A 25,418-nucleotide genomic window follows, 5' to 3' on the forward strand; every position below is an offset into this window, starting at 1 on the left:
GACTATTTGAGAGACCGCCTTCTGCCGATTACCTCCCTTCGTTCCATCAGATCGCATAGAGTAGCCCTCCTCCGAATTCCATCCGCCAGTCAGTGCCGACTGGCGACTACGCGGAGGAGAGCCTTCTCTGTAGCAGCTCCGACGCTTTGGAACGATCTCCCCGTGGAGATTCGTACCCTCACCACCGTCCAGACCTTCCGCACAGCCCTCAAGATCTGGCTATCCCGTCAGGCCTGGGGATAAGACCCTAATCTCGCCCCACCCGAATGCTGAATGAATGTTGCGTTTTATTGTTTTATTTTATTATACTCCACATTTTCTTTTTGTGTTTTGTCTTGCACTCCCTTCCTACAAATTGTAAGCTGCCCTGAGTCCCCTCAGGGCAAAGGGCGGCCTATAAATGTCAAATAAATGACTAAATGACTAAAAATGAAATGCATTCTACTACCATATAGTTACAAATACATACACATACACATACACATACGTATACATATACATACACATATACACATCCATCTATATCTGTCTGTCTGTCTGTCTGTCTGTCTGTCTGTCTGTCTGTCTGTCTATCTATCTATCTATCTATCTATCTATCTATCTATCTATCTATCTACATACACACACATATAGAAATGTGTGTGTGTGTGTGTATTTATATATATTTCCATATACTAACCAGAGCCAATCCTAATTCAAGGGATATTTTATTCTTTTTAAAAATAAATATAACATTATAACACCTGGTCTCCCACCTACGCCCCTCCCCAACTCCACTGAACCAGTTCACATTTGGTGGGAGTATTGCCTAAACACCTAATCAATTGAAACCTGGCACAACTATTATGAAATAAAAAAAAGCACAGATATAAACATGCACTGTGTATATAATGTAAACTTATTTGCTTCAAAATGCAAATAGAAGCAGGATATTTTTTGAAATAGTTTTAAATGTGTATGTAGAAATCCGCCCCACAAAACAAAATAAAATCAAAATTCTTGAAATGTGGGATTCATCTAGTTTAACTGCAGGGACATTTTAATATATTTAATATAGGAATAATGTTAAAATGTCTCCCTTCTTTGGCATGTTCCAGGCATGATATTTGGGACACAGTAAATGATCCTGAATACATCCATATCCTTTTTTAAAGGGTAGAATCAGAGGTGGGTTGCTCCTGGTTCAGCCCAGTTTGGCCAAACCGGTGGTGGAATTCAGACTGGGTCGCAGAACAAGCAGCAACCCGGGCCTGCCATGCTCCCGAACTGGTTCCCTTGCTACCACTGGGCTGCTGCCATTTTGGTTTTTAGTGACAGCACGTGCGCAGTTCACTGTAAATTGTTCTGCGCCTGCGTGAAGAACAAGTTACATTGAACAGCGCATACATGCGGGTTGCAAACCAATAGTAAAACCAGCAGCAACCCACCCTTGGGTAGAATGGGAGGTGACCAAAGTGCAAGATGAAAGAAATGTATTAATAATTTTAGATGAATGCCTTAATATTTGAGGACAATAGAGTTTTGGATAAATGGCGATCATATTTAGCATCTAATTACGGAGTATGGAAGAAAACTTTACTCTGGACATGATCTTCCCTCTGTCTGCACTACCGAGTTGCATATCTGTTTCTTTTGAATAACTGAAGAAACTACACATTTTCAAGAGGGATTAAATAAATTTGTATAAAATATGAACGTTTCATTTCAATCCAAAAATTTGCTTTTCTTGCCACAGTAGTTTTGGTGCCAGATTCCAGACATCTGCGGATGCGACTGCTCCAACTAACATTAAAACACAACTTGAATTTTGCAGATGCTATGCAAAAGCACATGAGCAGAGCAGAGGTCTCTTTGGAGGGTTTCAAAATTATCAGTAGCAAAACAGCCAATATGAAAATGCCATAGGCAGGTTGAAACATCAAACAGCTGAAAGATATAATCCACACAAGCTTTTCACTTAAATAGAAGGCTTTAGGAAATAATAAAAAAGTCAACTAACAAGCCAAGTGCAATCTATTTTTGCCTTCAGATCGTAGAAATTCTCTGAATAGTTAGCCTCAGTTAAGGTATCATATTTTAGGATATGAATGTTGTAGATAATGTGCTACAACTTTTCTATCTGAAGTATTATGAAAAAAACAGGACATTCTAATGGGATGACTATTATACATGGGCAAAACAGATTCACTCTTGATTTCTGTTCAGTCTGTTCAAAAAGAGTGAAGATAAAATAGGAAGGAAGGCATTTGTGTGGACATCAGACCATGCTAGCAGCATCCTGCTCAAGCTCCTATATAATTGCTGTTATGGCATTGCAATCCTGATATGTCAAAGCTACCCTTGATCTAAGACTTTTTATATTTATATTTATATTACATGATTCTAGTACTATTGGTTATGTCAGGAACCCATAAAGTTGGTGGTTGGGTAGGAGAAAATATTTATTCTGTCCAGATTTTAGTAGTCTTAGTTGCATCTTTGTGGCTGAACAAAGTAAAAACTGAGATTAAATTATATGGTATCCTAGAAAGTATTCAACAAAACATACAGGACCTCAAGATCTTATCAAGTCCTTGAAAATTAACAGAGGAAAGGCAATATTGATGTAGGAGATAACCAGGCTGAGTGTGAGAGAGGGGTCAAATGTGTCATCAATCTCGAGTCCCTTCGTGCCCACAAGAGATGTAAGTCCAGCCCATCTTGAATTCCATTGACTGTTAGTAGTTCAGATTCTTGTAGAGAGCACAAGCTTATAATAAACCTTTATATTTATTTGGACTGCCTGGATTTTTCAATTTTCCCTGCACTTGACAATCCAGCTTTATGGAAATATGTCTGATCTTGAGGACTGTGATTTTAGAAATGGAGACACTGCTTCATTTTCATCTTCCAAAACTCTGGCATTTGGGCTTCCTTTCTAAATCTAAGGGCTTCAACTAGTCATACCTCCAGTTTATGAATAAAAGATTAAAAAGGTGTGATATAGGGAGAAGGAACTGGTTTCATGCTTCATTACTGATTTAGATCTTTTCTCTATTCAGTAACCAACCCAGAATAGTATTTTTACTGTGTGCAGTTAATTACTGATAGTTAAGTGTTTAATCCTTGATTCTTGCCACATTCATTCTGATCAACTTCTGTCCTTACTTTCTTCCAATTCCAAATGTGATCAAGCTGTGTCCTAAGTTTGCGTTTTTCTTAAAAACATTATCTTAATCTTCATTGCAAAAGCAGTGTCATGCATATAATAAAATTTTATTTCATTTTCTGGGTTATCATCAGTATAAAATTTAAAAAATGAGAATTTTGAACTAATGTCATATGGCACCTATCACTTTGTAGTTTTTTGTTTGATTCTATTGACTATAATTCTTTATTAAATTTTAATGTTTTAATATTAATGTGTATGTGTGTGTAATGTATTAATATTTCATATATATACACATACAGGACACACACACATACACATACATATACATATATGCCATAAAGTGCAATAAAAAGCAAAAAAACCCAAAACAAAACCCCAAGATGGAGAGACCGGTTCGAGGGCGTGGCAGCTCTGGGTCGCTGCTGGTTCCAGTGACCCAGGCCGCCAAACTACTACTGGTTCAGCTGAACTGGTCCGAACTGGTAGGAACCCACCACTGATAGATAGCTAGATAGCTAGATAGCTAGATAGCTAGATAGCTAGATAGCTAGATAGCTAGATAGCTAGATAGCTAGATAGCTAGATAGCTAGATAGCTAGATAGCTAGATAGCTAGATAGCTAGATAGCTAGATAGCTAGATAGCTAGATAGCTAGATAGCTAGATAGCTAGATAGATATAGCCAGCCTTCTCCTGTTTGGTGCTTCTTTCCAGGTGTGTTATTTTGCAATCCTCATCTTTCTCTGCCATCATGGCCCGCATTATGGATTAAGGCAGCACTTTTCAAATCATAACGTGTATAGCCTGAGGACAGCTGTGAGCAAGGCAAAAGGAAAGAGATATTTTGCAATCATTTTTGGATGACTGGACCAATAAATATTAATTGAAATACAGAAGACTGAAAGTTCTACAAGAGTCTGGATGATGGAGAAGATTTGCCAAGGGGAGAACAATGAAAGGTACTATATAGCTAAAAAGATTCTTAGCCAAGAGACACACGGGTGTTGTAGATTTCAAATGTGAACATCAGTCCAAACTTGAAAAATGTTATACCTATTTACACATTTTCAGTCTCATTATTTGCAAACATGGTTTGAGGCAGGAACACAGCCATGATCCTAATTTTGACATGTTTCTGGACTAATCCTGCTCTCTGTCTACTTAATAGACAGTATGTAAGGTGTGCAAATGTTTTTTCAAATGCTCACAATATAAGCGTTTTGAGGTAAAGAAACAGGAATGCCCTTTATTGTTGTAGAGTAGAATAATCAAATATTGAAAGCATGTGTCATGCCCCTGTTGGAGCCTGAATCTGTAGAGGACCAGCCGGAGCTAAGCTGATGGAGATTGAGAGGGCAGCTTTGTTGGCTTCAAAGGGATGTGAGGAGGAGCAGGCCAAGGAAGGCCTGCTTCAGGGTCCCTTAGGATTGGGATGGCTTGTTAGCAGGAAGGAACAGGGACAGAATGACTGAGAGAGGACAAGCAGTGGATATGAAGAATGACAGAGCTCAGGCAATGAGCAAGGACCACCCCTTCCTGATCCCCGAGCATGGAGAATGGGGAGAAGGCAGGAACAGTGCACGCTGACCTGACAACTCGGGAAAAAAATGCCCACCCCTCTTCACAAGGCACACTTGGGGACTGAGATTTAAGGAGACCCTGTGGGGAGGGGCATTTGTAAGCAACAAATGGTGAATTGGTAGTTTGGTGTGCCAACAGAGGCATTTGGAGTTTGCGGCACCGCTTGCTTCTTCCTTACTTGTGGACTCATTGTTTGTTCTCTGTTTTGTGGACTCATTTCCCTGTTACTTTGTTTTGCTGGGCTGGGCGCAGCCTGAGGCTGCCGTGTGTGCGCATGCACTTAGCTCTGGGACTTGCCAAGAATGTGGGAGTGTTTGAAGAGACATTTGGATCATTAAAGGGGAGTTTGAATTGTCAGCTGGCTGTGCGACCTTCATGTCTTGTCCCGGGTCATCACAGCCTGGCAGAGTTTCTCCCTGCTCCATCTTATACTCTACAAATCAAGACAGGATTTTTTACTTCCTTGTGCTCACCTCTTTCTCAGGACCATATAACCTTTTCCAAAAGTCCTGCCTTAATGGAATGGATTACTTATTCCTTCCCCATTCCCAGCCTATGAAATCCTGAACACATATCTCAGATGCTACGACCATTACCCAGGAGTATATGGTAGGCAATTCCTGGGTGTGTTGCATCACTTTGGCACTTGTGAGCCCCATGCTACTGACTGCTGCTGAAAGGGGCTATTATAAGGTTAGTATATTTGTCCAGAAATCTTTCCTCATCCTGTGAACATGAGGGATTGGAAGGGAGTGGTAGAATAGCAGCATTGTGCCATTCCTGCTTAAAGCCACAAATGATCTACACAGAAGATCATAAGGCTAATAGAATAAGAAAAAGTAGCAAATCTTTTTGCATATTCAACAGCAATGCATTTGTCGCCGACATGCAAACTTCTGCAGTCACAAGTGCCTGGCATGTTTACATCCTGCATTTGTTTTTGCTTAAATTTAAAATAGCATAAGTCTAACTTCAAACACTGTGAAAAGTGGTTATATTGGCAGTTTGGGAAATGTTAATTTCACTGCCATTTCCATGAACATGAATGTGGGTTTTTTTTACACCATGAAGCTGTTTTTTTTTCTCTTTCTCAAATTCCATGAACTTGCCTAGGCTTTTTTCGGCAGCAATTACATAAACATTAATTATTTGTTGAACTCCTCCCCTCTCTATCATCTGCCCTAAGGAAATCTCTCAGCTGGACCTGAACCCAGACACTACAGTCACTTGATGAATCATTCTGACAGATTAGCTCAAGTTTTACAAATGTTGGCACCTACTTTTGATGATGTAGAGTCGACATATAGAACCGTGGTTGATGACCGTTTAATTTCATTCACCAAGCTTCCTTAGAAATGGTAGTTGAAGGAAGAGCTATTACTGAATATACTTCCTTTGCAGATTGAAATGATACACTTCAAGAATCAAGGTCTTACTTTGAACAGAAAGTAATCAAAGTGGACATAGGGGCTACTGTAAATACTTTTCACCCACAGGAAATGTGAAACTCTCTACAAATTGAAATAGGATGTTGACAGAACTATTAAAGTCAGATGAAGAAAGAAGAAACCATGCAACCATTGAGGGTAGGATGGATAGAATAGGTGTTATTTAACTTAACCATGATACAACAATGGTAGTTGGGCAATGACATGTGTTCCTCAGGGTATCTGGTCAACAACTACAGTTCCCCTTCACATGAAACACAGAATCTATGGAAATGAATGATTATATGTAGCAACTGACATCTAACACAAAAGTGACCTATCATAAGTTATTGGGTTGCCAATACAACACAACCACTGAAAGTATCATGGTTGTTGAGAAGATGTAAATTATGCTATTTGGCACCAAAGAGCACCAAAGAGGATTTAGAAAAAGCTACTGGGGAACTATCTCTGTGGTCACTAGGAGTCAATATAACTTGATCAGCCAATCAACTGGGGAGCTATACCTCGACAATATACCTTGACATGAGGTATGTTGGCCCTGTCAGGTGGAAATGAAATGAAACCACCTGAAATCATATCTGAATTTAATATCTTCATTGAACACCTATGTGATGTCAGGATCCAGATATTGGTTTAAGACCAGGGACAGCAATGTTGTAGCACATCTACAACTCTGGAAGCTCCCTAGGTGATTTGGGGCCAGTCACTCTCGTTCAACCCAATTCACAAGACTATGGACAAAAACCATGTCTACTGACTTGAGTGTCTCAATGAAAGAGGGGATATGGATTTAACAATAATAATCTAAATCCAATGAATAAACAAACTCATCAGTTTAGGAGAAAAGCAACTTCCCAGGGATGCCAGAAAAGAGCAATCCCAAAGGTGCTTTTTCCAAAAGGCAACTGAATTTCCTTGGAAAGAGAGGCTGGAAGAATCCTACCTGAAAAGCTCAAGTCATCTGTGATAAACTGGATATTTATAAAGGAATACTGCAGGTAACTATAGATAGAAAATTTCTGAAGGATTCCTAACTGCCACAAAAAATTAATAACAGGTGGCACAACAGTAAGGAGGGGCACTTCCTCTATTTTGTCTTGGCTACATTGATTATCCTGCACCTTTATTAAATCTTGATCCAACCTCATCATAAATATAGTATACAAGTATTCTCATCAGCACCAAGAACTTCATAGCAAATATTTTCTTCATGCACTAAAGGTTAGCATCCCTGAGTACCAATGACCATCGTCACCACCATCTGATTCACAACATTCTGTCTCTAGCTGCTTGATATTTTGTAAGTGTTACACCACATTTGCAGTCTTCATGTCAATAACAGTTTTATGCTAACACCTTGTCGCTTAAAACCAGTATATATGCCTGCTTGTGTGAATATTTTACAGTTTGAGAAAACAGACTTGGATTTCATAGGGGACTCTTCCATTCTCATACTGAGTGAGGCAAATAAAATGATGCTCCAGTAATGTGACAGTAAAACATTAAAGCAAGAGCGCATGTGACCTTTGAGTGGTACAGGAAAGAGCCCCTTCCAATATAGCTGAGGGCAGGGGCATCATGGAAGGGCAAAAAAGTCAAGATAGTGGCTACAACTGTTTGCTCAAACCATGTGTGATGCACATCAAAAACAAGTGGGTCATCAGTTGAGCAGTTGCTGTGATCTTGCCTTTTTTGATCTTTTTGAGAATGCCCCTGTGTGGGATAAGAAGAAAAATTAAGTTTAATTTACTTTAAATTATTTTAAAACAATGAATAGTTATCATATATTTAATAATATCATCTTTTGCATTATTAGATAAAATAAATATCTTTTGCCGGCAACTGTCAAAGTTTATGATGGCTACTTCCTATTGTAGAGGAGGATCCATGGAACTCTGAAACAATGAATGTAGAACTCATCCGCCCCCCTTCAAAATGCAGAGCTTTCCCCCTGGTTTTCTGGACTGCCCTGTCATTGCTATCAGCTCCCCTCACCCCAAGGAAAAACATGAAACATAAAATCAAGTTGAAGTGGCCAAAACCTATGCGGGTGGGTGGGAGAGAGGATGAATGGGGAATTGGGGAAGTATATTTTTCTTGCTGAAAAAGCACCTATGTACTCAAATAAAAAATGGTGACATTCATGATACCTGTTTACATGCTTGAGCTCAAGAATCATTTCAAAAGTATTTATTTGAAAAAAAAATGCCTGTGCCAATTTGTGCTAATGTAGCAGATTTGAAAGGCTGATTTTTGATGGCCCCTGTAAGAAATAGAAAAAAAAAATATTTATAACATTCATAAAGGCACTAGACAGAGTCCAGAAAATGTTTCTTGTGACTAGTGGAATGGGACTAGGTTGTGGTTAACGTTTGATGTCAGAGAGTCTCAACTGTGACAAACATCGCTGGATTATGCAACCATAGCTAATAATCAACTAACCATAATTCCATTTAATAGCTAAAACGCTTTGCAAATGATGCACCAATGAAGGGAAAGGAATTGTGAATATTCTGGGTAACATAGGAGTCAGAGCTTACGTATCTCTCACCCAAGGGTGTCTTGGGGCATCCTCCTCATAAAGAAAGTATCAAGGAAGGTTTGCTCTTCCTTTTTACTCCTTTGTAATAGTCAAATCTGAGAACCAGCATAATTTAAGATGGCTGTGTGACACTTTGAAGAAATACTTTGCTTTGCACAGAGATCTAATGAAACAGTGTAATCCATGACATTTGTGTGGAAGAAGTTAGGCCTGGGAGGCATAAAACGGACATCTAAAATATCAAGCAGTAGACCAGGAAGCGTGGATGTATGTCTCTTGAGAAAAAGTGGATTTTTTCTTCCAGTCCAAGAAGAAGAATCAGAAGTGGTGGCAATGTGTTTCTGTACCATACTGTGATGCAGAAGATAAGGCTCGGGGGATTTTTTGATATTATGTTTAAAATGAAATGAAAAGTCAGAGCTGAAGAAGCTTCTTGAGGGGGTTCTTGGAGTCCTAGTGGACAATCATTTAAATATGTGCTGCAGCTGCCAAAAAAGCCAACACAGTTCTAGGCTGCATAAACAGAGAGAGATAGAATCAAGATCACATGAACTGTTACTACCACTTTATAATGCCTTGGTAAGGCCACACTAGTAACACCGCATCCAGTTTTGCTCATCACGATGTAAAAAAGATGCTGAGATTAGAAAGAGTGCAGAGAAGAGCCACAAAGACGATTAGGGGACTGGAGGGTAAAACATATGAAGAAAGGTTGCTGGAATTGGGTATGTCTAGTTTGATGAAAAGAAGGACTAGGAGTGACATGATAGCAATGTTCCAATATCTCAGGGGCTGCCACAAAGAAGAAAGAGTCAAGCTATTCTCCAAAGCACTTGAGGGCAGAACAAGAAGCAATGGGTGGAAACTAATCAAGGGGAGAAGTAACCTAGAACTAAGGAGAAATTTCCTGACAGAGCAATTAATCAGTGCAATAACTTGACTCCTGAAGTTGTAAATGGTCCAACACTGGAAGAAGAGATTGGATAACAATTTGTCTGAAATTGTATAGGGTTTCCTGCCTAGGCAGGGGGTTAGACTAGAGGACTGCTTAGATCCCTTCCAACTCTGTTATTCTATTCTGGTTCTGGTTCTGGTTCTGGTTCTGGTTCTGGTTCTGGTTCTGGTTCTGGTTCTGGTTCTGGTTCCGGTTCCGGTTCCGGATCCAGTTCCTGTTCCTGTCCCTAGAGGAGAATCCCAAAGGTGATTTTTCAAGAAGCAACTGGACTTTCTGGTTTTTCTTTGAAGATGTTTCAATTCTCATTCAACAAGCTTCTTCAGCTTTGACTGGATGATGGAGAATGGAAAGATGTATACTATTTGCAGGCTGCTAGTCATTTGTATTCTTTTAGCAGGTTGTTGAGGTCACGTGGCAGTTTATCTGAGTCATCAGGGTCACCTGAGTAGTGCAAATGGTGTGTGAAGCCTTACTGGATCTGTTGAATCCTTCCATTCCTCACTATACAGTCAGAGCTGAAGAAGCTTCCTGGAGGAGAAGTGAAGCGTCTTCAAATAAAAACCAGAAAGTCCAGTTGCCTCTTGAAAAAAGCACCTTTGGGACAAGCATGATCTGAATAACTGAGAATCTCCCTAGAAATGAAAAACAATTTTAATATGTGAAAGCTGTGCTGCCTTGCCAAATGATAATGATTTTACCCAGGAAACAAACAAGATATTAACAGCCTCATCCTATATTGACAGCTGAATTGGTAAAACCAATATTCCAAGGAAAGAATATCTAGGCAATGAAACAATGGAACTCTTGTTTCAGTAATCCAGAACCCTTGCCTCCTTCCACACCCCCACATTAAAAAAAACAGCTAATAAGAGAGTGGCATGTTTGTGCACAATCCAAATAGACAGGTGATTTGACTTCTAGTGAGGACATGGTAAGTTAGAAATCTCTGAAGGAGTGGGGACAGCATTGTGACCAAAATTAGCAACCAAAACACAAATACTGGCCAGTGAAATATCTCTGGAGCAAGAAGAAATCATGGGATTGCCTACATATACTCTAGACGACTGCTACTCATGAGTAGACTACAGAAATCAAGAGTTTTTGAAGTTGGCTGGTTAGTGGAGCAACTGAAAATCAAGGGATACCAACTACACCTACAATCATAATGTAGGCTTTATGGACATAAAGCTCAGCCAAGCACAATTTCTTAATCACCCCTCGAATTATCTTTTTGCTATTTTTTCGAATATTAAGAACCTTCAGAATGGCAAGTTTGAGGCTTTCATTGGGAAAGTTTTCTTCAATCCTCAACAAAATAAGTTTTCAAGTACAAGTTTAAGGATTTAGCAGTTCTAGGGAATAAACAGTAAAAGAGTGATTAGAATGTTGTTTTTGGAAACATAAATGGATTAAAGGTTTAGATGGGCTTGAAATAGGATTTTGAAATTAATTGAAAGAATCTTTCCTGTGGGAAATAGCTGATGTTTTGAAGGGGGAAAAAAGGAAGTGGGATGATAAAATGGGATTTTGAACATTGGACACTAGAGGGAGCCAGAAAAAAGTAAAGATTATAATTAAGGGAAAGAACACCTATTTGACCTGCTAACACAAAATGGAGCAAAGTATTTTTTGATATACTGAAGATATTTAAGAACAATGGATTCAGAAGTTAATTTTAAGAATGTATTTCATCATAAATAGACAGTGTATGGTTATGTTATGGAAGAGAAGCAAGTTAACCGCATAAGATGAAAATAGATTTTAAAAATGACTGAATGCAAGAAGGATCCAAAAATAAGATGAATTACTGGGTATACAAAGAAACACAGCTGATGTTTTAATAATTAAAAGGGACATACGATAACAAAATAGGACAGCGACTTGAATATTTTTCCTGTATGGACTTTACAAAGGAAATCTGTTAAACTGTTGAAAGATTTGGTGAGAAGAGACAAAGGGGGAAAAAAGAAATAAAGGTTTAGGACATTATTTGAAAGGATTAAAGCAGTGATGGCGAACCTATGACACGCGTGTCAGTGCTGACACGCGTAGCCATTTGGGGTGACATGCACAGGATTTCATGCGATTCATCCTCGGCTCCTGCACGGCCGCCGAGGATGAAAGAATCAGTGCTGGAGGAACGGGGGGGGGCGGGACGTGTGATCTCCCCCGCCCACACTCACTTACTGTATCGCTGCCGCCCCTTTCTGAGCGCAGGGGCTGCTGGTAAGGCGTGCGTGCCGTGCGCACACACGTCATCAGCACGGCGAGGGAGGACCCGCAGGAGAGGAGTGCGGGAACAGTGTGCGCCTCTCTCCAGTCAGTAATAGGCAGGTTAGTTAAAGAATTCGCCCTCCCCCTCACTTATCTCAGTTCACGGCAGGGCTGTGGAGTCTGCTGCTTCCAGCTCCACGTCCTCATCAACATGCCGCTCCGGCCCGCCCCCGCTATGAATATTCATATTCTTCACCCTCGCGTCACTAGGAATATTCATAGCAGGGGCGGGCTGGAGCGGCATGTTGATGAGGACGTGGAGCTGGAAGCAGCCGACTCCACAGCCCTGGTTCACAGCACCCCAAACAAGTTCAATAATATCAAGGGCAACATACGAAATCGACTGATGAACAAAGAAGTTACTAAGCAGGTATGTTAAATAATTTGTTTTTGGTTTATTAAATACAATTATATATTGCAATTATACATTTTTGTAGTTTAAACTATAAATTGCGCAAAATTATGTTTTTGTCGAAGTGACACACAATGCGAGTTATGCTCGATTTTTTGCCGATTTTTGACACACCACGCCAAAAAGGTTGCCCATCACTGGATTAAAGACTAGATTTGTTAAAAGTAAAGGGATATAATATAAAGTTGGTATAAATGATCAAGTTTAAAATATACAGTATGTTCTTATTTCTAGTAGCTTTTAATGGACTTTTGCTGATCAGGACTGAATAACAATGTTCTAGAATGTGTCTATGAAATATAGGATGTAATATGGATGTAGTTTTCTTATTTGCACTTATTAACTTTTATTTTTATAGCCTTTACTAGTTTTTATCTTTGCAATTGCAATCCTTAATGTAATTATTTTTTTAAAAAAAACAGACGGGGAGATTTCAAATCCCTACATTTGATATAAAACTATACTGGCATTGTGCAACTATATGGGAAACCTAGACAAACGTGTGACTCTATGTTAATGAATTACAAATGGGAAGACGACTTGAACTGAATTTCCAGTGTGCTTCTTTAGTTGCAGTACTTCTCAGCTGATCTGTTATGGAAATAGCCCTTTGCAGCCAGCAGGTAGTTTGAAACCCTTTAAAACAGGGGTGTCAAACTCAAGCCCCGGGGGCCAAATCTGGTCTGCCAAGCCGTCCTGGAAGCCACAAATGACTGGCTTGCGATGCCTATGCCAGTGAAAATGGAGGGTCGGCCGCCTGCTAAAATATAAAAAGACACAGGACCACTAACTATAATCTATGAACACCGCTAGACAATGGGTGAAATCCAGAAGGCTGGTGGAGTAGGGCAATACCAAACTTCAAAACAATGAAACGAGGAGGATCTACAAAATAACAGAACTGTTCCTTTGATGCCTATGTGTTTGGCAGTAGCCTTCTGGAAATCAGTGAAAATAAAGCTTCTTCTAGAAGGTATTTGATGGGATGTCACCATCAGCATCAGTTTTTGTTTACTTTTCTATGTTTTTCCTGTTATTGTTCTTTTCTCTTTTTATATATTAGCTTTAGTTTTGTACCCTGGTCATTTAAACTTTCTTGCTCTTATGTTTGTTATATGGGTGAGCAAAGTTCCAAGATACAAATTTAATAAATAGCTGAACATTAAACAGGCAATTCTTCAAGCAGCATATTTCTGAGCACCTAAATAGGAATGCAATAATTAACAAGAGCCAACATGCCTCTCATGTCATGACAGGGTAATCATTATCTCCCTCTCTCTCTCTCTTTCCTTCTCTCTCTCTCTCCTTCTTCCTCTCCCCGTCCTCCTCTCTCCCTCCTCCCTACAGATTTGTTGTTTAAATCAGGATTTGGTTAGATGTTGGTTTAAGTAATTACTGTGTTATCTGTGAGTTGTGTAAGTGCAGGATTTTATTTTGGGATACAGCATTTTTAAGTGGCTGCAGTGGAGAAGAATGTGTGGGTGAAAGTTAGAAGTCTGAGAAAAGTGAACGTGAGCATTTCATGTAACTGGGGAGAGAATGGCTTGAGAATGTTGAGTGGGGGAGAGATGTTAGAGAACCTTTGGACTGGCAGAACTAGAAAACATCAAACTGAAAGGAACCACAGATCAGCTGGAAAACTGAGGCACAAGAATTTATATCCTTAGAGGGTGATAAACTTGGCAGTAGGCACCATGGATGACAGTAAAATGATGAAGAGAAGTATCATAGCTGCAATTAAGACTTGACATAGTTGAGATAGTGTGTTGGAATACCAGACACTACTTCTGGATTACTTGTCCTTGATTTAAATGTTAAGAGGAATAATCCACATTCTGTAAATCACTAGAGTCGCTGTTAATTTACTGCATGCCTAGCTGATCTTGAACCCCTGGGTCATTTCAGTGCTGATACTTGAGTTTCCATAGCTTCTGGTTTTATGTTACTTTCATCTCTATGTTCTGGAGGAGAGTAATAAATTCATGACTTCCATGGGTTTGTACAAATCAGATATTCCCAACACAGATGAGCAGGTACATACCTGATCTGGTTTTACTGCTTTATTGACATCCCTCCTTTGGCATGGTCAGATTACTTTCTGATCAAACTGAGGATCACAGATCACTCCACAAGGGCAAGAGTCTAATTAAGCTGGTATCCTGCTTGAGGAGTCAAAGGGCATTAAGTGGAAGACTAAAAGTGGACATGACTGAGCATTAGTAACAGAACATTAAATGTCTATGGAGATTTTCAGTCATCCAGGCCATGGATGTCCCAAAGGTGCTTTTTAAAGAGGCAACTGGACTTTTTGGTTTTTCTCTGAAGGTGTTTCGCTTCCTATCCAAGAAGCTCTAGGTGCCTCTTGAAAAAGCACCTTTGGGATAACAGCAACATTAGTTCAAATATATATGGGCAGCGTAGTTTCAACTCCTCGCCACATTTATTGTGTCTCATTGTTTGTCCCTGTTCAGAAACATTCAGACTTGGGATAAAAGGTTTACTTTTAAACATTAAAAGAGGCAGTGGTGCACCCTCTTTCTGGCTGCAGTTGATGGCCCGTCTCCCCCACTTCTCATTTTAGGAAATAGTCATTCCGGTAGACAAATTTCATCAGGGCAAAGATGCAGCAAGCGTGCTCCTCTTGATCCTAATAAACCTCTTAACAGCATTTGATATATCATCATTAAGAGATACCGTTTTGGATTTGTCATTGGTGCAGGTCATGCAGATGGTACAAAATGTGACAGACAAACTACTTCTAAACTACTGATACATCAGATCTACAATTGGATAATAACAATCAAACTGCAATCACTGCATTAGTTATCAGTAAGCTTCAGGGCTCAATACAAAGTGCTAATTATCACCTGAATGTAGGAATGACAGTGGAAGGCAGTGGGAAGAGCCACAGCAAGGGCTACAGTCAGGTAACAGGCAGCCTAAGCTTGCAATAGTAATTTGGCAAATGTCCCAGAAAGGATCTTCCCTCATTTCTTGCATTGTAAAGTGATAGGGAACAAATGTACTTTTAGACTTGAAAAGTTTTTGTTAATGTACAATAAAGTCTATTTTCGTTCCTTTCTGTATGGACTACCTTGTAAGGCTGACACGTAGTAAAGGGATCAGAAGACAAGGGTGTAATTTACCAGAATGTCATCCTCTAGTTTCCATATGTGATCAATCACTTGAGACAGTTCAACTAGCCATCAATTGGAGCAGGTGAGAGAAGCTTGAGCTCATCAGGGATCTGTCCATCGTGGAAGAAGATGGAGTCCAAGGACATTCTGAGATACATGGAGAGCCAAGCAGCCACCAACAATTCCCCACTTATTGGGAATAACTGCATCATCCTTAGATTCATATTCCTGTCCCTTTGATCTATGCTTATATCCTTAATCTTGGCTCTTCAACCCTAACTGGCTAACTAACGTCTTGGTGACTGGACTATTGTATGCTTCCATCTCTGAACCCAGGTTCTATTGTGGACTGATGCTTCTATTTATTTCACTTTCAGACAAGTGCTTGTTTCTGCCATGCATGCACATTCCCTCAAGCTAGCTCTCTTCGTGCCTTGTGTGTAACTGCTTGTTACTCAGTAGATGAACATGTGTACATTATGACATAGCTGTTAAAAAGGTAAATACTACTTTGAAATGTATTAGTAGGACACAGAGTTCAGGTTACAGAACAAAATATCCTATTCTGGTTTTACTTGTCAGGGTCTATCGCAGGGGTCGCCAACCTTAAACACTCAAAGAACCACAAAGGTCCTAAACAAAATCCCCCCCTGTTCAACTCTGGAGTTGACCGGAAGTCCAGTTCTCCCACCATAGAGTCTCTTCCTAGTGCAGTGTCCCTTTTTCCTCTAACTGTCCTAACCAAAAGTCCTATCAATTGTGGAGCCGACCGGTGACAGGGAGCCGCAGCAGAGGAATGAAAGAACCACATGCAGCTCCAGAGTTGTGGGTTGCTGACCCTTGGTCTATTGGAACATTGGCTACAGCATAATGGTACTATCTGCAAAGGATATTGATAAACTAAAATAAGTTCAGAGGACTGCCACCAAGATGATGAAGAAACTAGAAATCATGTCCTGTGAGGAATAATTAAAGAAATGGAATAGGGTTGGTTGGCAGAAAAGAAGACCAAGAAGAGATATGATGAAATCGTCAAATATCCGAAGGCTGTCAAAAAATAAGAGGGAGTAAACATAAATGTTGATGCCCCAGAAAGTGGACCAGAACCAATGGATTGGAAATATAGCAAAGTAAATTTGGGTTGAATATCAGGAAGAATTTCCTGAGGGCGAGAGCTGTCAAGGGGATGGTTGCCTCATAAAATGGTGTGTTCCCCTTCACTGGATGTCTTCAGAGTCTGAGTAGCCAGCTGTTGAAAATGCTTTGGCAGATTCTACACTGAGAAAAGATTGTTTTATGAACTCTGAGGTCACTTCCAACTATGTAGTGGTGAAATGGATTTTATGGTGCTATTTTAAAAGGTCATTTTATTATCTGGCAAATCTACTCTGTTCCCCCTAATGCTTTCACAATTTAATTTTACGTAATTCTAATCAACAGGGCTGAAAAGAATTCCATTATAAATTCCACCGGTAGCCAGAAGATCCATCTGTCCATCTGCATTACTGTCAGCAGATCCATGGCAGGAAAATCTGATAGGAAAAAGAGCTTCTACTTTTCAAAGTACAGGTAGCCATCAGACGTGCAGAGATCTTTTTGAAAAAAATAAAGGAGAAAATACTTTTATCAACTTTCTAATTTTTGGAAAATATTACAAATCTCATCAGATCCTGGGTCAGTCTGATATATTCTTCAATGGATTAAAATAATAAACACATATAAAATTGTCACCCTAAGCAGATTGTTAAATGTGCCCTGATCTGTTATCATCTTACTGAGTTCAATGTGATTTATTCCTAAGTAAATATATTTAGGAATACAATCTTTGTACATATCATCAAAATGTATGGATATTTTATGCATGATTTTCCTTACTTATTATTTGCAATTATTGTTTGCCTTTGTATCCTGTTTGTCCTAACCTAAAAAGAAATTTAATATTATTTCATGACTGAATTATGAAATTTCCACTGAGGTGCACCTTGATGTACTTTTTTATTATAACATTTATATATTTGTTTACTGAATCAGTTGAATTATTTTTAGTGAAATGGAATAGAAATTCTACTAATGAATCAAAGGAGGGGCAATTGCTATGTTCTACTGCCATCCCCCATGTTCACATATAAATAATCCCAGTAAATGGAGAAATTTTCCGAAGCTCTATTAACAAAGCTATTTTCACCGATTCCACAATATTAATTTAAATAAGAGCTTCGGGAAGCCATTGAAGATAGCATTTCTAGGAAAATGCAAGCTACAGTTTAATTAAGAAAGGGATATATTGATTGCTATATAAAAGAGACATTTCTGCACAGAAATGTGCATAATTCAATCTTGTTTCAAGATGTTGAGTTTTGTATTATACTGAAAATAATTTTGTTAACAGACCAATTATTGCAGGAAGACTGCTTCAAGAGTTGGTGCAATTGCTCTTTTGCAGAAAAATCTTTTTTATTACCTCCTATAAAGAAATAACAAAACTTGACTCTTGCCCACATAGGGACAGATTAATTACATATTGGCAAGTCTGAACAACACGTACATTAGCTTAAAATGGGGCTAGGTAGATTGTGGTTCAGGGTATTGTACAAATCCAGCTATTATTGTATCATATTATTGAACCAGGCCAGGGGTGGGTTTCAGGCGGTTCGCGGCGGTCCCCGTGAACCGGTTGGTCGGCGAACCCGGAAGTAAGTAACTTCCGGGAACGCCGAAGGATCCACCCGCCCGCCTGCGTTTCTTACCCGGTTTTGACGAGTTCTGCGCTTCCACGCATGCACAGAATGCATACAGCGCCTGCACGATCCTCCAGGAGCAGCTGGAGCATCGCACAGGCACTAGTACGCATGCGTGCACTGCGCGCATGCACAAGGTTGGAACTGGTTGGAACGGGGCGAGAAACCCACCCCTGAACCAGGCCATCATAATATGGTGAATTTTAAGAGGATGGTGGTAAAAGGACAGAGGTACAGCATATTAGGTCAACAAAGTAATTGCCTTTTATTAAGCCAGCTTTAGGGTTTAGGAGTTGTGCAAGGACCTTTTTTGTCCATTCATGAGATGAATATCCAAATAATTTCTCCCCATGGCCTTATCTGTCCTTTCTATCTCAGCAGGTGCTCTGGGGCTCCCCAACAGCTAACAAGCTACATACCTTCAATTGTTTATGTACCTTCCAGCTTGGATTTGAGAAGATTAAGAACCCATGCTGGACCCAAGCATCCTTTTGCTAACCTCCAACTGGAAGTCTTGTTCATATAGCTAAATCTACTTTATACAGCCAGAGCAAGGAAGCTAAGCTGAGTAAGATAATCATAGCCCAAACATATGCACAACCATATCCATTTACCTCAGGTAATCTCTGCGGCAGAGAATGAGATTTGCTTTTGTGTAAAGTGTTGATCCAACCTCTCCCAGGCGACAGTCGCAGCAGGCACACTTTAAGCAATCCTCATGCCAGTACTTATCCAAGGCCTTCAGAAGGTAGCGGTCCTTGATCTTACGATTGCAGCCGGCACAGCCCTTCTGCTTTCCTTTTGGTTGCACCGATAACATTGGCACACCTAGGAGTCAGAAAAAGAGGGGGCCTATGAAATGAGGACATTGCTGGGAAATTCTCTAAGCTAAAATCAGTGTCCCAAATGGACTTTCTAGGCAGTTTGTGTAACTTTTGCTTTGTTAGCAAAGTGAGCAGAGAACCTGATCCTGGCAGCATGATTAATATTAGTTACAAGAGCATTCATATTTTCCCATCATAAAACTGGCTTATTACCTCCAGATATTAAGGAATCTGTCTGCACTACTAAATAAACAAATTCTTATAGTACTTCCTGTCAAACTTTGCTGTCTTATTTTGTAACTTATTCCAACTCTTCCTACTTATCAAAAATGTCATTATGGATAACTTTTATCTATGTGCACACATACACATACATCAGTGGTGGGGAGCCTGCCTGGAGCACCAGATACCGTTCCAGTACAGTACCGGTTGGAATGGGATCCAGAACCCACCACTGACATACACACAAATATACACAAATAGAGAGGCTTTGTATATACTAGATCCTGGTGTATGCTAATAGGACTGATCAGTTTACAGAGTCTGCAAATTGTGCCTGCAATAATTCTTCCTGATTGAAAACAGTGGAAATGCAAGTTCATAGTAGTCAAGAAAAAGCTAAAGTATTGGAGCAGCAAATGGAGACATTTCAGCTGAGGAGAATTTATTAGTTGAAAGAAAGAAAGTTCAGCAACAGAAACTGACAGTGAAAGCAACTTTCCATAAGAAAGACAATAAAACAGTGGAGCCAGGCCAGTGGGTAAGAGTGACAAGTTGAAAGACCAGACATAGAAGATATTCAGGAATGCTAAAATTTAGAAACAATTTTCATGTCTTTGTGAAAAGAAGGTGGAAGATAGAACATGGAGGACAGGACAATGCTTCCCCAAATGGCAGAGAGGAAAAACTGGAAAACAAGGAAAATAGGACAATGGCTTTCTAAAAAGCAGAGAGAATGAAAATTTGCCCTGTAAGAAGACAATGAAAGTAGTTAATGGTTCATTGTTGTGGAGAATTGAAGCAAATATACACCAACCATACTCATGAGTCTCTGAAGTGTCCTTCGAAGAGTTATCAAGTCCATGGAGAATTGTCCTTTTCTGCTAATACATAGGAGGTCAATAATACTGCAAAATAACAGTTACAACTATTTCATCAGTTGGAAAATTTTAGGAAGAAGCTCAAGCTCCAGGTAATAATTCCCATTCATCTTTCCAAACTGTGGAAGAGAACTGGAAAGAGAAAGAATAATGCAAGTCAGCAACTCCCTACAAAGATGATACTGATGGGATATATTTGATTTCTGAAACCATGGGTTAGCTAGAAGATGGATCGCACCTCACAAGAACTGGTAGGGATGTGCTTGGTCAAAACATAGCAAGCTTGAGTAGGAAGTCCAGCAGAAGATAGAAACCAAAACTTAAACTCTGAAATGAGGACTTAAGAAAAAAATTACTGCACTCTAGAAATTGGGAGAAATTGATGAAATTAGGTCTCTTTAAACCGCTCAGTGAAACAGGAGAAAGAACCTTGGTTCGTAAAGCTCAGAGCCTTCATTTTTTATACGCTAATACTCAAGAGTATGGGAAATGAGATTAGATTGACCTCTTAATACAGGAAAGGACACATGATTTAATAGTATAATGGAGACCTGATAGGATGACTCCCGTGGCTGGAAATGAAGGATACAATTCATTTTAAAATGTGTAAAAGGAATAGAAAAGAAGAAGGAATGGTGTTGTGCGCAAAAGGTTCTACTCGGAAATCCAAATGAATGGACTGAGTTATAGGGAGGGTTAAATATGTGAAAGAACAAATAAAACACCATTATTGGTGTCATCCAACCAAAAGGATGTGGACGATGCCTTTTGAAAGCAAACTGCAGATCTGTGAAGAAGGCATGGGATCATAATGGTGAGAGACTTTAATTATCCTTGCATCTGTTGGGAGACAAATTCTGACAAGCACAAGCTTTTCAAAAAATATTCCAGGCAACTTTCTTCTCTAAAAGATGGAGTAGGGCACAAGAGGGTGAACTGCCCTTGATTTGATAGTAATTTATAGGGAGACTCCAAGCACACCCTTAAACAGTTCCTCTCCTCTGTTCATCATACCGACCTGACTGTATGACTCTATGGCTATTTTCTCTGTTAGAAAAATTCTATCAGGACCAAGATGTTCTGGACATAATTTAGAAGATACTTGGTCTGGATAGAAGGCTATCCTTCCACTGGACAATTCACCTATTTCAGTGACTTTTCAACTTTCCATTCCAAGAAATTATTGCCAATCTCTTTCCTTCCTATGGGTAGATCCTTCTGGGCATGTGTATATTTGTGAGTGTGTGTATGTAGGTGGATGTGGATATAAAGATGCCGAAATATATTATATGCACCTACACACAAAGTTAAATTGAATTTACATATGCAAAATCAAAACACATACAAGCAAGTACAGCAACCAACTTTAATCTAAATCTTCACTCCTGTCTTGCTGTTCTCTAATGTCTCCTTCATCAGCAACATACACTACTGCAGTAATTGTAAGCTTCCAAGAGCTATGCTTCATAAGATGGGTGGCAATATAAATCTAATAAATTAATGCATAAATAAAATTTGCCTTGAGACCCAACAGTTCTAATTAATATTATTTTTCCATGACTGACTTACTTTTTATAATTGTTATTTTTTTCCACACAAGATGGAGGTGAAACTATTCTACCTCAAATGACTGGGAAAAATGATGAAAGAGTCTACCACTGGATTTACTTAGAGATAATTAACAAAGGGGAGTGAACAATGGACCAAGAATGAACTTATGTACACATTAAGGCATCCCTCTTGCCCAGAGAGACACATACAAATGTACTTTATTAATCAAATGTATATGCCACATGACTCCCAGTGACTCTGCTTGCTATTGCAATTATTTTAAGCTTTTAATCAGATTTATTAGGCTGCTTTTTCTGTTGTGTGTTCACAGCCATATCAGCAATGACTTTGGTTTACCTTAGAGTGTAAATTGAAGTTTGCACTGCAAAAATACCTGGGTAAAGGCAGGCAAAATGGGGAAGTTATTTCCCAATGAGCCAGCACAGAAACACAGATAAATTTTCCTTTCTCTATCCCCAGTCACTCAACAGCTTCTTCTTAGACAATCTATTTCCTAGGATTTTTTTTCCTATGGGTTTTTGGGCAAAGAGATAGAGATATCAATAAAAGCCTAAGAAGTCTAAAAGTTTAATAGGTATGAGACCTTGAACTAGCTGAATGCCCAGAAGTGTAGCTGAGGAAATGGAAGTGGGACACTGGATCCTTCCAAAATCTGAATTTTCATTCTGTCTTGAGCACATTTGTGAGTGAGGCGAAATGGTAGATCAAAGGTCCACAGAACCTTTCACTGGAGTGTCATCAATGATCTGAATGGAATTTCTACAGCTGCATTAAAAAGGTTTCAAAACATTTGTCTCAAATTCCATTGCAGGTGCTCATTCACCATTAAGTCCAAGGGTTTGGGGTAAGCAGCTTCATTTTCTTCAAGATTTATTTGAAGACCTCTTCAGCATCACAGCAGCCAGCTCTAAAAAGATCTTAAAGATTTATCTAAAAGATAAATCTACTAGCTGCTGGGAAGCAAGGAAGAAATTGCTTGGATTTCTCCTCAAATGTCACTGGTTTTCCTTCTGCACTTTTGAAAAAGGGAAAGATTGAATGGGCACTTTCTTTGAGAGGCACATCAGTCTATATATATATGGCCCAAATCTGCCATGTGAATCACATACAATAAATTAAAGAGAAAACATATGACCCAAACTTTCACTAAATGATCACACTACATGTCTGATTCTTGGAGACTGCCTGGACAAGGCAACTCTTGACAAAGTTGTTTCATTTTCGCTTTTCTAGGTTTGAGAGAAAACAAGGGATTTGAAGTTTGAAGTTTTATTTTATTTAAATGCCGCCCTATTCCCTATAGGGACTCAGGGCGGCGAACAACTCAAATGGGAAAGGGAACATACAAATACAAAACAAACATTTAAAATAACCAACACCTGTCAAGAGGGGAAGGGAGCTCATCAACACCAGGCCTGCCGACACAGCCAGGTTTTAACGTCTTTTCAGAAGGCCAGGAAAGAGGTGAGGGTCCGAATCTCCGCGGGGAGTTCCTTCCAAAGGGCCGGAGCTGCAATAGAGAAGGCCCTCCCCCGGGTCGTAGCCAGATGGCATTGGCTAGTAGATGGAACCCAGAGGAGGCCGACCCTGTGCAATCTAATGGGTCTTTGGGAGGTAATTGGCAGCAGGCAGTCTCTCAAGTACTCAGGTCCAATACCATGAAGGGCTTTATAAGTAATAACTAGCACCTTGAAGCATATCCGGAGACCGATTGGGGCTGCCCAGCTGGCTTCATGTTCAAGACAGAATTAGAACACTAGGGGAAGTGAATGCCCACCCTTGGGTGGGAGGAGTGAAATCTTATCCAGAGTATTAGCTATAAATGGTTCACAACTGTTTTTTTTTAAGTATGTTTGATTGGTGCTTTAAAGAAATTTTAGACAGTAATGCTAAATGTTGACATTTTAGCCTCAGTCCTACACTTCTTAACTTGGAGGTATATAAGGAAATATCAGGATGTTAACAAATTATCCTTTGCAAGAAAACTAGTTAGTCTATGGTTATGAAGCTTATGAACCACAATAGTACTAAACTGACTTGATAGAATCTAGAACCCTGATGGCTAACCTATGGCACGTGTGCCCCAAGTGGCACATGGAACCATGTCATCTGGCACATGCGATCCTAGCCATTCCTCTTCTGGGTTTCTGGTGCACATGTGTGTGTGACAATAAGCTGGTCTTCGTGTATACAACAGTGCTGTAAACTGGAAAAACTGGTCTTCCATTTTGAGCATGTGTGCCAGCCAGCAGATTATCATGCGTGCATGATTGCTAGAAACCCGGAAGACTAGCTGGCTGGCATGCTTACGCACGCTGGAAACCAAAAGTTTATTTTTGGGCACACACATGTGCCCTTGGCAGCTCCTCATCCAGGTTCTGGCCCAGACGAGTGTGTGCTTGCTTTTTTTTCGGCACTCGGTGCCAAAAAGGTTCACCACCACTGATCTAGAACTTCAAACTTTCTATAGAGGAAGCAATACATGCTATCTAATTTTGCCTATATGTTGCAAACAGATGGCACGGCATAAATGCCAATCATTCCAGATGTATTTTTGTCTGAGAATACCTGTCTCTTGATCTTTCATATCTTCCAGGAGATTGATGTTCCCATGGCTTGAACTTTTAAAAAATTGTTACTTTGAAAGGTTGCATATTCATATGTGATTACTGCACTTTGGAAAGGTCTTAACAAAACTGTTCAGGGAATTTTGCTTTATGAGAGAGGATGGGGATTGAAATGGCAAATATCAATCTCCAAGGAAGTCAGTAGACTTATAAAAACACACACACAATGAAGCAGGAAGGATCATCTTGGGTGCCCCAATCCTGCACAGCTATGTGTTTTGGTGATTGTGGAAAGGATAGGTGGAAAGTAGATGGTGGGAAAGCACATTAAAGTTGCTGTTAGGAAAGCTCTAAAGCTGTGTGGAATCCAACATGTTTTTTAGTCTTGGACTTCAAAAAAAAAACAAAAAAACAAGGAGGGGGATTTTAATGAATGAATGTTGAGTGTAATCTTTTGGCAAGAGAAGTTACTGGAAGAAAGGATGAGACTTTCTAAGAAGGAAATATTAAAACAAAACTGCAAACAATTCCTTTCAGGGGAAAATTTAAAAAAACTATTGTGACTATGCAAAAAATAGTAAATATCTGAAAACAAAAAATAAGGTAAATGGGAAATAGAAAATAGAAATAGAAAAGGCCCTGTACAACTGGTGTTAGGCAAGCAAAGATTCAGAATGAACAATTCTTTGAAAATATTTTTTAAAGTACATTTAGAACAAATGGAAAAAGGAAAAATAATATGCTATCTGCCCAGTGAAGAAGGCAAAATGCTCACAGCTAAGCAGATCTATTAAACTCCTAGCCTGGTTCAGTCTCCTCCAACAAAAAGTCTGGGATCCACCCAGTGGTGGGATTCAAATATTTTAACAATCGGTTCTCTGCCCTAATGATTTCTTCCAACAACCAGTTCACCAAACTACTCAGAAAATTAACAAGCGGTTCTCCCAAAGTGGTGCGAACTGGCTGAATCCCACCACTGGATCCACCCAAAAACTGCAAAGAGTCAGGATGGAAGATTGAGACTGAGAGAAAATGGGCTGTGGATATTTCTTTGCCTTGAATGAGTTTAAACCTTCACAGCTAAATACCTTCACAGCTAAATAAGTTAAATTCTA

At 39.5% G+C, this 25,418-nt stretch overlaps 1 protein-coding gene across 1 annotated transcript in view; it reads right to left on the minus strand.

The window, feature by feature from the left end:
• Positions 1 to 21,173, minus strand: part of LMO1 (LIM domain only 1) — a 54,554-nt gene extending 33,381 nt beyond the window's left edge. Inside the window, exons 1-2 of the mRNA XM_032230533.1 lie at positions 21,146 to 21,173; positions 18,855 to 19,068 (exon numbers count right to left, since the gene is read on the minus strand). Coding sequence (XP_032086424.1) covers positions 18,855 to 19,068; positions 21,146 to 21,173 — 242 coding nt within the window. The remainder of the gene's footprint in view (positions 1 to 18,854; positions 19,069 to 21,145) is intronic.
• Between the last annotated feature and the right edge of the window lie 4,245 nt (positions 21,174 to 25,418).

The sequence above is a fragment of the Thamnophis elegans genome, chromosome 1 (genome assembly GCF_009769535.1).
Source record: "Thamnophis elegans isolate rThaEle1 chromosome 1, rThaEle1.pri, whole genome shotgun sequence".
In the NCBI taxonomy this organism is placed as follows: Eukaryota; Metazoa; Chordata; class Lepidosauria; order Squamata; family Colubridae; genus Thamnophis; species Thamnophis elegans.